This window comes from Thunnus albacares, chromosome 4, assembly GCF_914725855.1.
Source record: "Thunnus albacares chromosome 4, fThuAlb1.1, whole genome shotgun sequence".
Lineage (NCBI taxonomy): Eukaryota > Metazoa > Chordata > Actinopteri > Scombriformes > Scombridae > Thunnus > Thunnus albacares.
Genome location: NC_058109.1, coordinates 30,356,993 through 30,370,598, shown reverse-complemented (window position 1 = coordinate 30,370,598; position 13,606 = coordinate 30,356,993). Strand labels below are relative to the sequence as shown.

General features: G+C 42.7%; 1 protein-coding gene across 1 annotated transcript in view; it reads left to right on the top strand.

Moving 5' to 3' along the window:
• The window catches only part of foxp1b (forkhead box P1b), a 158,325-nt gene extending 144,930 nt beyond the window's left edge, over window positions 1-13,395 (top strand). Inside the window, exons 15-21 of the mRNA XM_044348881.1 lie at window positions 2,785-2,989; window positions 3,192-3,268; window positions 3,979-4,080; window positions 5,387-5,508; window positions 6,365-6,434; window positions 6,650-6,816; window positions 9,476-13,395. Of these exons, the coding sequence (XP_044204816.1) occupies window positions 2,785-2,989; window positions 3,192-3,268; window positions 3,979-4,080; window positions 5,387-5,508; window positions 6,365-6,434; window positions 6,650-6,816; window positions 9,476-9,620 (888 nt within the window). The 3' untranslated portion in view covers window positions 9,621-13,395. The remainder of the gene's footprint in view (window positions 1-2,784; window positions 2,990-3,191; window positions 3,269-3,978; window positions 4,081-5,386; window positions 5,509-6,364; window positions 6,435-6,649; window positions 6,817-9,475) is intronic.
• Window positions 13,396-13,606: the final 211 nt, after the last annotated feature.

The following is a 13,606-nucleotide window of genomic DNA, read 5'->3' as shown; positions in this document are numbered from 1 at the left end:
CACACACTGATTGTGTAGATTAGAGTGCAAAACGAGGGCTCTGACACAGGGACATTTGTATATGAAAAGTGGTAGGGGCGGGAGATAGCATCTTGAGTTCGCTACCTCTCCTCTCTCCCTGGGGCCTGTGAGAATGGCTGTGTCAGAGCTCAGCGTTAACACTCTCAAGGGGGCAAGCTGGGATTTTTATTCAAATAAATAGACTCCTATTCTCCAGTGCCGCTTTGCCTGCTGCGAGCTGCTATGAAATGCTATGATAAATATGTCTGGCTTTGGCTGGGTGAGTGGAGGACTTACACAGGTCAGGGCCCATGGCCCCACTGAAGCTTTAGTGAGATTGCAGCATCAGATGTGGCCACCAAAAAAAACCTCCTCTGAGCAGATGCAGAATGAAACAATTCTCAGAGCTGACGGGCGATACAACCACTCTGAAGAAACATTTGTGTTCTTCCAGTAATTGCTAGTTATGCTTTTCTGCTGTTCTGTGCTGTTGCATATAATAAAGTCATGTATAAGTAGCCAACCGTCATAGCAAAGGAGCTCAGATGAATTTGCTGGTATACATTTAGTTATAATTAAAGACAAACAAACTGACACTGTGCATGCACGACGTCAAATGAATAGGATTCATTTTATTCTTCTGAGGTGGATAAGGGTGGGGGGTGGGGGGAGATCAAAATAAAATGTGCCATTACCAATGCGTGTTTCTGTGTGTGTATGCCTGTGTATGTGTGTGTTTGTATTTGCCTGTGTATGTGTGTGTGTGTGTGTGTGTGTGGGTGGGTGTCTGCACTCGGTGTCACTAAGCATTCTTGTCAGAAATCTGACCTTTTACGCCATACATAATTAAGGAGGGACTTTTTGTTTATTTTCTTTAGCAGCTTGCCGAGTCAAAGCCAGTATAATTAGATCACCAATTACCATTTAATTAATTTCAGTCTGAAGTCTCATTTTGTCTAGGCACTGGAGTGAGCCCAAATGGTGAGGCAAACAAAGGCAAGGCTATTACCAGCCTGTCTGGCCCATTGTTGAAGCCTCTCTGTGTTTATGGCCAGGGAATATGGATGAAACATGAAACAAAGCCTGCTAATCCACAGGAAGAGAAGTCAACACCACAGCCCCATTCTATTGATAGCATTGTGTCAGAAACACACTAACCCAAGTGTGATTTATTTTGTTCAAGATTTAGAATAACATGTCTTCTGCTACTGTTGTAAGGATGTAGTCTACATTTTTGCATCCTAGCAGTAATCCAAATTATTTGGGCAGGCTGTGCCAAAAGGCAGAGTTCAGCCTCCTCAAATATAAATAGACATTGTGAGGACTTGGACACATTTGTTAAAAATGGGAGAATAAGAAAAAACAAATGTCACACATTTTTGTGAGAGCAGTTTGCAAATCAATCATTTCAAAATGCCAAATACATTAATAGATAATAGAATAAAATAAAATAAAATTAAAATCTCCCCTGCCACAATATTATTATGCAAGTTCCATGTCTACACTAAATTATGGAGATATAGATATCTATATTATACCTGTTGGTCATGAGTGTTAATTATGTGATTGGGAATTTGGTGGAATGTGTTTTTGTGTTAAAAAAATGTTCCCTTTCACCTCTGATTCACCATCGCCTCCACGCCATTATCAGCAGAAATTAAGACATCTGATCCCACTGCTGTAATCAACAAATGATGTCAAAGATGTGATCTGTTCTGCCCATACTGTGTCTCTTTCTTCAGCTCGCTATTTCTCTCTCTGTGTATTTTTTCCTCTTTCTTATTCTCACAGTCTGAAGTCATGTTTAATTTGGAAACTGGCCTCCTTCTGCAAATTAGCAATTAGAACAATTTTGTGGGAATATGTATATGTGTCATTAGTTTTCCTGCCAATTAATAGCTGGAGCAGGGGTCAGGCTAGAATTTTCCACTTGACTGCAGCTCCAGGATGGAGGCTTGGCACTTGGCTCGCAGCCGCCACAGCTGCTGGAAGCCATGCTATACCTTTCGAGCACTTGCCATAATTAGTTTACCTTGTAGCTATTATCACTTAGATCCCTCCTTCTCCTTAGTCTGCCCAGCCCATCCACGCACACAGGCCTCAGTGGAAAAACCAAACATTCACACATACGGCTGTCCATGAAAATACTATGGAGCCATCTTTGCTGTGGCCATCGTGGCCCTGATGATAGAGGTCAGTCAGATACAATAGTTAATCATCAGATCACCTCCATGAGCAGCTCCTAATTAGAGTCCTCACAATACAATTTCATCTTGTAATTAGCCCAGATTGGCTTCTTCCTCTGGCTACCTTATTAGTGGGGCTGCTCAGCGGTAGGTGAGAATCACACTGTCATTTTTCAGAGCTGTTCAGTCCGCCCATCTTCCCTTCCCTACTCAACCCTCACTGGTTACCATGCTGCGGACCCACAGTGAGAGGATGAAGTGGGGGTGTGTTGTCCAAGGAGGGACAAAAGATTAAACAAAGCCGCTGAAACAGAAAGCTGGGACGCGGGCCTGACACGGCAGTGAGAGGGAGGGAGGTAGGAGAGGGCTAAGCGTGAAGAATAGAGGAGGTGGAGAGTGGAGGAGCGGGGCTCCAGGGTTGTTTTCCAAACATTTAGCGAACGTTCATGGATCATCTCAGGGCCGCCTGCAATTAGAGGGGAGATATTCATAGTCTATGAGGCGTGTGAGACACGGGGGTAATTAGAGGACTAACTGAGCTCTTGTCTGTCTGTGTTTCTCTCTGTGTTTTGGTCGTGGTCTGGTTTCCTCTCCTCAGCTCAACTTGGTGTCCAACATCACATTGTCCAAGTCGGCCCCTGAGGCCTCTCCTCCTCTGAGCCTGCCCCAGACCCCCACCACACCCACAGCACCACTCACACCCCTGTCCCAGACTCACTCCGTCATCACAGCCAACAGCCTCCACAGCGTGGGCCCCATGCGACGGCGCTACTCAGAAAAGTACAACATGCCCATCTCTCCAGGTACTGCAGGATAAACATACATAGTCACATGTACAAATACAGACATGGAACAGCACATTCATCTGCCCTGCTCAATAACTTACACTCTAACTACATATATATATTTATATATACACACAGCCAAGTAATAACACCATAATGACGCTATTGTTGATCATTTTATCCCATGTTGACACAGTTTGTGTTTGTTTCTTGCATACAGATATCAGTCAGAACAAAGAGTTTTACATGAATGCAGATGTTAGACCGCCGTTCACGTACGCCTCACTAATAAGACAGGTAAGGATTCTACTTGTGAATGCACTCTTTGCTGCTTACAACCCTCATTATCCGTTTGATTTAGAGAATAGGACCTTCAACATCCCCCACCCTGCCTCATAGCAGGAAATACATCAGTTGTACATTCAGCTTTTTAGAAGGACACAAACTCCTTTTAGTTGCACTTTTTTCTCTGTTCATTCCTTGTTAAATTTCAAATGCAATTTAGACAGAGGAGCAGATTAACCATCTTCAAATGAGTGCAAGAATGCGTACGGGATTCAAAAAAACAGCCACAAATGACAATTGCATTTGATTAAGCATTTCAGTGGCTGTGATTATTACCAAATTCATTTCACACAACAGTAGGGATGAACCTGTTTTAAGATGGCCAGTCAATTATCGCTGGGCCACAGTAATCTGGGATCTCAGGAATTAATCTGAGCCGGCCATAATTGCTGCCCTGTAATCTGCCTGAGAAATGTTTTCGCTTGCCCTTCATCTACACCCACAAAAGAAAATATATTCAAATCTGCCGTTTTGAATGAAAAGTGCAGGAGACTTGCATAAACAGAGTAAAGAGTACACTTTACAGTGACAGTTTCTTTCCTGTTGTCTGTGTCTTTCACGAGAGAACACACACAAAACTGCATGCCTCTTGTGAATTATTGATCATCTTGTGAAGGGAGCAAAATTTTAAATGTTTGTTTCTGTCACTGTTCCTCATCCAGGCAATCCTCGAATCTCCAGAAAAGCAGCTAACACTAAACGAAATCTACAACTGGTTCACACGAATGTTTGCATATTTTAGGCGCAACGCAGCGACGTGGAAGGTAATTTTGCTGTTCCTTCTGACTTTGTCAAACCAGTACCAGAAAAAAGGGAGACATTGTGTTGATGTTAGGGAGAATTAAATGATAGCCAGGCATAATACCTCTATAAATGAACCTCTACCCAAATGCATAACAATACACCACTTATTCTGTCCAAATGAACCACCCATTAAACAAACATATGAACCACATAGAAAAACCAAGGAGATGAATATGTGCATTCTTGTAAAAAAGGAAAAAATGAGAGACAGAGAGCGAAGAAAAAAGAAAAAAACAATCTCCCTGTAATATGTGGGGATGTTCTGGTGGTGGGTGGCATTAGTTTAACATAGCAGTGCTCTGCCAGTGACTCCTGGCTGAGCCCCTCACACTCACTTCAGAAGGGAACACTCTGTTTTCCACCAAGCCACAAATGTGCACGTACACACACACACACAAAGAAAAAGAAAACAAAACAACAACCTAAAAAACAGAAATGACTGGAGTCAGAGAGAGTAAGATTTGAATGAGAAAGACATTGATGAAGCACTGAAAGCCTCTCCTAAGCCTTAGCTGATCTGCCACATGGAGCTGGAAGAGACCTAACACACACACACACACACACACACACACACACACACACACACACACACACACACACCTCCAACACCACCATTACTCTGCTCCACCCCCGTCCTCCATCAGGTTACACACTTACTGACAGCCCCTCCATAGGGGCACATTGGTGTTATAAACACTGGATTCCACAACTCTCTCTCTCTCTCTTTCTCTCTCTGTCTCTCTCTCTCTCTCTCTCTCTCTCAACACACACACACACACACCCCTACTATATGCACATGCACTCAGCATAGCTCCTGGAATAACAAAGGGATGATGTATGCAGGTCTACTTTCATGCCTAAATGATTTGGACTGGACCATGGATTTAAATTTCAATAGCTCTTTTTTTTACTATCAAAATGACCAGAAACTTTTTTGCAAATAAAAATCAAGTGTTCTACATCTCACTCATTACTTTTATTACTGACTGATCAGAAATCACAGCTTTTGAATGATAGAAAAGAGATGTCACTAACACAGGATTATTGCCATGGAAACTAGGAAATATTTATGTGTTGTTCAAGTCATTTGAAACTTCAGGATCAGTTACTGCCAATAATATTCTGGTTTATTTATTGTTTTCCTTCAGGTTTCATCCAGTGGCTGTCAAAATATTTCTTCTTTGTAATGACATTTTCCCATGAAGACATGTTTACTGTACTGATAGCAACCTTTTCTTTCTCTCTTTGTTTTTACACCAACTGCAGAATGCAGTCCGGCATAATCTTAGTCTTCACAAGTGTTTTGTGCGAGTAGAAAACGTAAAAGGGGCTGTGTGGACAGTCGACGAACTAGAGTTCCAAAAGAGACGGCCTCAAAAGATCAGTGGGTAGGTTTGGACTTTTGAGCCCTGGCTAGCGTCTGTCTCACCGTTGACTGATGGGAAGAGGCTGCTGCTGCTGCTGTTGCTGCTCCATCTCATTGTCTGTGTGCCATAACGTCCAAAGTCCCTGCTTGCTTTGGCGTGCCTCCCCTTCATGCTTGTAGAAGCCTTTTGGTGATGCATCACAACCAACAATGGCTTACGCTTATTTTCATTTTGATCTTCACCCTCTCCCCTCCTCCCTGTGTCTGTCTGTGTGTCCGTCCTCTGTGCTGTCGATCACTGCATCTGCATCTGGCTGTCCCTGCTGGTTTGCTTTCCCAGGGTGCCATTCGCACCAACCTTTCCCTGCATAAGTGCTTTGTGAGAGTAGAGGATGAGTTTGGGTCCTTTTGGACTGTTGATGATGAGGAGTTTAAGCGCGGCCGCCACATACAGCGAGGCCGCCCTCGGAAATACGCCGCTGATGAGAACTTTGATGAGCTGCTCGTACAGTAAGCACTTCCGCCTGCGCCTGCAAACTCCAGAGGCAAAACCCCACCTGCATGCTCCCTCCCTCGGTGTTGCCATCATGCTTTTTGTGTTAAGCTCTTCACCCATCATGCTTTCACAAGATCTGCCTCCATCAACCTATTCTTCTCTTCATGAAATGCAAAGTGTTGAAGATAGTTGTGTGGTATTGTCAAGTGATTGAACATCTTAGAACTAAAGCCTTAATATCCACATTACTACACCAGTTAATGTATTTAGTACTTATACAAAGTGCATTGATTTCTTTTTAGGAAATATAATACTGTAGCTCAGGAATGCATGCTAGGTGAGACATGAGTCTGTGGTTGTAATTCAATTTTTCTGTTTGCAGAAGTCCAGCCTTAGTGAAGAACATTCAGACCAGCTTGGGCTATGGTCCGACCCTCTCTGCTGCCTTCCAGGTAAAAATAAAATGTGACCTCATCTTCAGCTGCCTCACTCAGAACTCCAAAAAATAATAAAAAAAAATAAAAGTGTGTCTCCGACTCATATGCCGGGTCACTTAGTCTTTGTTTTTCGTGGGGATGTACTGGTATGAAAAGAGTGATGGGCAACTGAGAAAATGCTGACAACTCTCTTCCGTTTCACATTTAATGCTTCGGGCTTTGCTTTTCAGGCTTCAATGGCAGAAAACAACATACCTCTATACACTACTGCTTCTATTGGAAGTCCCACCCTCAACTCCCTGGCCAACGCCATCCGCGAGGAGATGAATGGAGCGATGGACCATGGAAACAGCAACGGCAGTGACAGCAGCCCGGGACGCTCGCCTCTGCCAGCTATGTGAGTGGCACACAAGCTTTCTATCTCCACCACAGTCTGTCTAAGAAAAAAAAGTTTCAGCTGCTTACTCCCCTGAGACAGCAACACTGCAAATAGATGTAGACAGAAAAAAATGTCCCTGCCCACCCAAAATGCACTAAAATTACCTAACACATGGCATTAGATGAAAAGGAAACAATGCCATAGAGGACAATAAATAAAGGGATGATATTGGAGTGGTGTGTGGGGTCATGGCCAGAGCTGTGGCTGGCCTCCCTGTAGAAAAGGAAACTCCACCTTTTAGAGGCTTCCATCACCAGACCGGCAGAGAAGAAAAGACCGGAGCCCTTCTGTTATTTTAACAGCAAGTTTATGAACTCCCCTTTATGTGTCCTGCTGTCTGCTGAGTCTCGCCATAATCAGCATTCCAATTTGTTAAAATATTTACAAAATGCCAGAACACGAAGTGACAGAGCTGTTGGCTCCGACACGGTGAAACATGAGCTGCAACACATTCAGAAACGCCTCGGAGCCGTTGAAAGAAAAACAACACAAAAGCATAATTAGTCTGGAGGACATCATCCAAGATTCTCATGTAGGAAAGTTGCGGTCGGCCTGGAAACCGCAGCTCCCCATTCACTTGTTGTATAGGAGTGTCTGCTAAGTTGTTTGAAGCCTAAAATAATACAGCACACGCTGCATCGTTTCCAGATGTGGGGGCAGACCACCGATGTGCAGCACGGGTAGACTCAGGGATGGCCTCCTGAAATGTCTGAGCTTGGGGGAAATTCTGCCTGAAAACAAAAAAAAAGGTGCAGTAATGAGCTCCTGGCCAAATGGAGGAAAGTGCCATCCCTAATCACTGTGAACATAGCTCTGAGCATGGCTGTGGAACAGGAAAGGCAGAGACAGGATGGGTGTGCTGGCCTAAAGGCAGCCTGCTTCTCCCTCTGCCCCTCTGCTTCTATCTTTAGGCTGATAGAGCTCACAAAGTCTTTTTCCATAATTATGTGTATAAGCTTTATACAAGTACAAAATGAGTTAAATCTATGTTCTTTTGCTTTTAAATAACTTTATTCTCTTATTAACAAAACATACCCAGTGTTTCATGTCTATGGATTGAGCATTAATGTTAAATACGGTAGCAGTAAGTGTATATTCCATCAGTGGAAGTCTCCTCATGTTCAGGCAAGAAGCCATAACCCGGCACATTCAAAAGTATCATTGTTTTTCTGTGATGCTTTGGCTCGCGCTGTTCCTAATACAAGTTCATCATCGCTGTTAACTGTGTAACAACATGTGTTTTCCACATGTGCCAGTGCACTGCTGGTTGACAGGACGCAGCTTTTTAATACTGCGAGGAAACCAGAGCACTTCTCTTAAACAGCCAGACAAGACTCAGGTATCCAGAGAAGGCTAATTATAAGCAAAGTGTAGAATCAGCATGCAGTTCAATAGCATAATAATAACAATTTCATGTCTGCCCTGCAGCCACAGAGTCAGTCCTGAGGCAACGGCACTTGTGGAGTTACTTTGATGTGAAAATGATAGAAAAGCTGACTTTACTTTTTCCCCTTTTTATAATTTACACCAAAATATGTCAGCTCATTAGCATATGAGAGTCTCCATCACAATAGTTGCAAATCACACAAGACATCCTGGTGTGAATAAATCAAATGTGGGCTTTGGTGATGAAGAATGTGCCAGTTGTCCCTTGTTGTTATAGTAAATGAGCCTGGTGCCTCATCCTGACACCGCTCTACCTCCACTACAGCAGGCTGGCACCGCAGGTTAGAGCGGCAAGTCCCCTGCAGCTGCTCATAATGTTTTTTTTTTTTTCCTTTCTGCCACAGCCAGGCCTGCTCTCCCCCTGTGCTTTATTCCTGCTCTGTTTCTGTAATGAGAAATTTGGCAGATCTCATCTCTTTAGTGGCTCTTTTGCCCAGGCTGTGAGCTGGGGGGGTTCATGTTTTTGCCTTGTTTACAAGTGACAGCGTTATTATTCTCATAAGGGCTCTGTTTCTTATCACAGTGTTGTGCCGAGTGCGCCGCTGCAGCTCTCCTCGCGCGCCTTTCCTGCCAGCGCTTTTCTTCCCTTATTGACACTTGGTTGAAAATATGCATTAATTCTGGAGTTTAAAGCATGTATGGCGGTGTCTGGTCGCTGTGTTTGCTTGAAGTTGATTAATGATAGAAGCCGGCTCAGGGTCGTCCTCTGGAGACCCGCCTCACAGGTTGTGCATGTTAACGAGCAGGAAGGGGAACACACAGCGCGCCGCTGATCCTCCACCACCAGGAGGCTGACAACGGCAGCCCACTCGCTCCACAGAGTCCATTCTCTCCTATCCTCATCTCACGTTGTTAATCTTCCTCATTTATCAATTCTAAGTGAATACCCTGTTGTCGGTTGCCATGAAAATAAAAAGCCTGCAGCTTTGCTGGGATTGGAATACCTCAAAAGAAAGCTGAAATTATCATCAGCACCAGTGAGGCCCCCAGTCACAGCCTCACTGAAGCCAGACATTTGTTTTTGTTCCCCTGTTTCTTTCTTTATAAACAGAATCAGCACAGGTCTGTTTTGTGCCTGCATGTGTGAAAGGTTATTGAAAAAAAAAAGGATATAATAAAGTTAAGAATAACTGGAGCGCATCTACATTTTTACACTTTTCTCCTGTTCCAGGCATCACATCAGCGTTAAGGAGGAACCACTGGACCCCGACGACCACGAAGGGCCCCTCTCCCTGGTAACGACTGCCAATCACAGTCCGGATTTCGATCACCACAGAGATTACGACGACGACCAGGGCCATGATGACATGCTGTAAGGCTAGCGCCGCCCTCCTGGCCTCAGAGGCAGAGGCAGTCTTGGTCATCTGGGAGACAGAAACGCTCCGCAGATAACAAACACTGAACTGCAGTCTCAGCCACTGATGACAGCTCTCAAATGTCTCCAAGTAACTTTTTAGTGCCATTACAAAACATAGCAAGAACACACAGAATACGCCCCGCATGAGGGTTCCTTTTTTTTCTCGATTACTTTCTACTTTTGATTTAAGTAAAGCTTAAAAACAAACTTTATTTCTACTCATGTGTCGGATGGACTTGTTTGGTACGCGGCGACGTGTTCGTGGTCAGAGGTTGGGAGGCCAGAACGGGCGGGGACCCTCGCCGTGCGGCCAGGACGGACTGCACGCAGCGGACTGCAGAGGGGTCGTGTCTCTCCCCCTCCCCCCCCTCCTCTCTCTCTCTCCCTCCCTCCCTGAAGACACACACATCTGACCACAAACTCAAGAGAGAGAGAGAATGACTGACATTTAATTTACACCGTGTGTGTGCGTGTGTGTGTGTGTGTGAGGGAGAGCGAGTGCGGACTTCTGTTCATTGTCACTGCCTTCAACACTTTGCATTGGTTTGATTCCATCTATGGTGGGAGGGATGTTGGGATTTTTTGGGGTGTATTTTTAGGGGGGTAAGAGGCTATAAAATATCAACATAATGTGTCTTTCCATCATTCAATGCTGTAATTGATGTTGCATCTTTTTTCTTTTTTTTCTTTTTTTTCCTTTTATTTTTTTTTTTTTGTCTTTAAACTGATCAGACCTCATGCCCATGCTGTGGAGATTCTGTGTGGTCAGCACTTGATGATGAATGTTTATGATTTCCTTTCATGTTGTTCTTTAAAACACACACATGAAGCAGAATGTCTGATACCAAGTAGTATTTTTCTGTCATTTATTCCGCAATCTTCAGAAAAGTCACCACTCTGACATGTAGCCCGACTCCTCACCCCCTCCATTCCTCCAGCCCCCACCCCCCCAACACCCACACCACCCTCCCTCCCTCCCTCCTCCCCCTCCTGCTCATGAAGTCCATTGGCAATGCACTACTCATAATGAAGGCTCTCTCCACGCATCAATGAAGTTTAATTTAAGATGCGAATGAATGACAGAGAAATCATGCAGGTTATGATTTATCCTTATGAAATTATACTTTAAAACAGCCCCTCACGGCAGAGCATGTTGAGCTGCAACAGAATTTCTGATCACTTACAAGCTCTGGGTTTTTTAAAGGAAAATGAAAATGTCAGGTGTGCACCGGCGAGATAATGATTTAGACCAACTAATTGTGATTCCTGAACACAACTGTCATTGTTAATCAAATGTGTCGAGTTTTCCACACTGTAATTTCATTCAGTCCAGCCCGTGCTTGAAGATAAATGTGCATTCCCTGCAATTTTATTTGTATCACGCGCATGACTAGTTTTAAGTTTTAGTGAGTGTTAATAATTGCACACCAGATGAAATGCTGGTTTTCTTTCATTGAGGGAAAAGTCCTAAGACTTGCAATAACACCTAAACATTGCACATTCCAGCATTTGACAGCCATCACAAGGGCCCAAACATCCAGGATATGCCATTTAGGGAATGTGGATACCTGGACGTTCAATGTCACCCAAAAAGCCAACATTGAACTGAGTGGAATCCACATAGCGACTGTGGTTTTATGAAGCAGCAACAAAATTCCAGCTTTGGCGGACAGTTAAATTTTAAAGAGACCATGAATTTCAAGACAATTGCAATCAACCACTTTTAATTTTTTTTTATTTATTATTAGTATTATTATTATTTGATGTTTTATTTGGCTTTTTTGTTGTTGTTGATGTGTTTAAATATCTTGTTCTGTGACTACCAAAGATAAACTACAAAGTCAATGTTGTGTGTTCCATGCAATAGCAGACAAGGCCAAATATCTCTCCTCCATTCTCTCCCATTGGGTGATCAGCTGTGTCCAGCCAATGGCAGACTGAATCGAGGGAAATGCTCCTCAAGCTGGTGTTTTCATTCATTTTTATAAAAACCAAAGGGGGTGTCTCAAACAGGACAGCTGCAGTAATGTTTGCAGTGACCAAAACTGAATGGGAGGTGCTGACAGTCTGACTAGATTATGACCAAATTAGGGAAACGTTTTGTCTTTGGGCCAGTGAGTGGAAAAGGGAGCTTTTTGGTCAGGAGCAGATTTGTGTGCAACATAAAGGGTATGTAGATAAAGTTGATGAGGAAAAAATATACCGGTAAATGGAAAAGCTTTGCAGAGAACAATGTGAAACGATTCTATACTTCGACTGGACCACACAATGATTCAATGTTTCTCTTCTTTTATTCCTTTTCCATTTGTATCCTTTTTAAATGATTGTATGCCACTTTTTAGGGGTTTTAGCGTCTTGATGGGATTCCGCTGTTCTTTGTTAAGATCAGCAAGACGTTATGATTGTGTTTTAGTTTCTGTCAACTTATTACTTTTTATATTAAAAAACACTCCTGTCAACTAATAAGCTGGGTACAAGGTACTTTATGGCAGTTATTGTTATTATTATTTTCTAAGTTCACCGCTCATTAACTGAAAAGGAAAAGGGCAATCTGTGGTTTCCAGAAGATGTATTTAATATCCAGGCAGCTGTGGGATGGGTCAGTAACAGCCAGGCTAGGATCGTGAGAACAGGGCCAAGCTCATCCACAAACCCCCAGTCTCTGGCTGGTTTGTTTGGTATTCAAAAAGGAGGAAAAGCGCTGGTAGATTAGAACATTCTCAGCATGTGTAGCTTGACATTACTAAAGATAACAGCATGAGAAAACCGTTAGTACACATACCTCAGTTCAAACCTATAGGGAATGATTCAATTAAACGAGAGAAAAAAAAACAAACATTTCACTCAGTTGCACTTAGTTGTATGTCTTGCATGTGTAGTCTGATACTGTAGAGAGAAAATGACAAAAAAAAAAAAAAAAAAAAAAAAGAAAATGGAATTAGAGCTTGTTTGTCTTAAAGGTTTCATCCTTTTTTGCCAAACCAATCCAAACCTCAGGCCTTTTGTTCATGGAAATATCACCCAGCTGTGTGTGGCACCACTCATCCTGTCAAAGTCTGTTCTCTGATGGGTTGTTTTAAGGGCGTTCCAATATTAGGTTGTACATACATGTCAGTATAGCCTTTGTCTTTTCCTGTCCTTTCTTCTCTCTCTCTCTCTCTCTCTCTGTTTTTTTTTTTTAAATCAAAAAATACATTTGTGTTATGATGTTTGCTTTATCGCGACTGCTTTGTATTAACTATGAAATAGCTATGAGAAAAACTGCTGTATGTATTGGAATAGCAAACTGTGCTGCAAATGTATTTTACTTAGTAATCCTTGCTTTAAAAAAAAAAAAGAAAAAAAAAAAAATCACATCATCCACGCAGACATCTGGGTGAGCTGGGCAGGGGCAGGCTGGGGGGGAGATTATCCCCGATTTTGGATTTTAAACTGTAATATAGAAAACAGACTTTTCTCTGTTATCATTGACCTAAGCATTTTGTACAGATTTTTTTCCCTCTTTGTGTTAAGCTGTTTTTGATACTTCCTTTTGATGGTCCAACCACTGCCTTCTGTGGCTGTATGTTAAAGATTACTGCTCTGAGAAAAGGGCAGACAGGTATATTTCCTCTACAAGACGGAGATATCTTGCATGACTAATCCCAGGGTCACAGAGATGGGGGGGTAAAATATGGTTTAAGTGGTCAGTAATAATATAAGGGTGTATCAATCTAATGATATTTTATATGAAATTAATAGGAAAAAGAAGAAAAATATGCAGTGCCAAGATGTAAAGAATATTGTTAAATGCTGTCTTTCTTTTTTTTTTTTTTTTTTTTCAAAGAAATTTCATTTACTCGCGCATCAAAGATGTGTCCTTCTCATCCATGTCATGTAGTTTAAACACACACCGCGTTTTGTTTGGCATCAAGATATTTATATTTTTTATCTCAAGGGTCATTG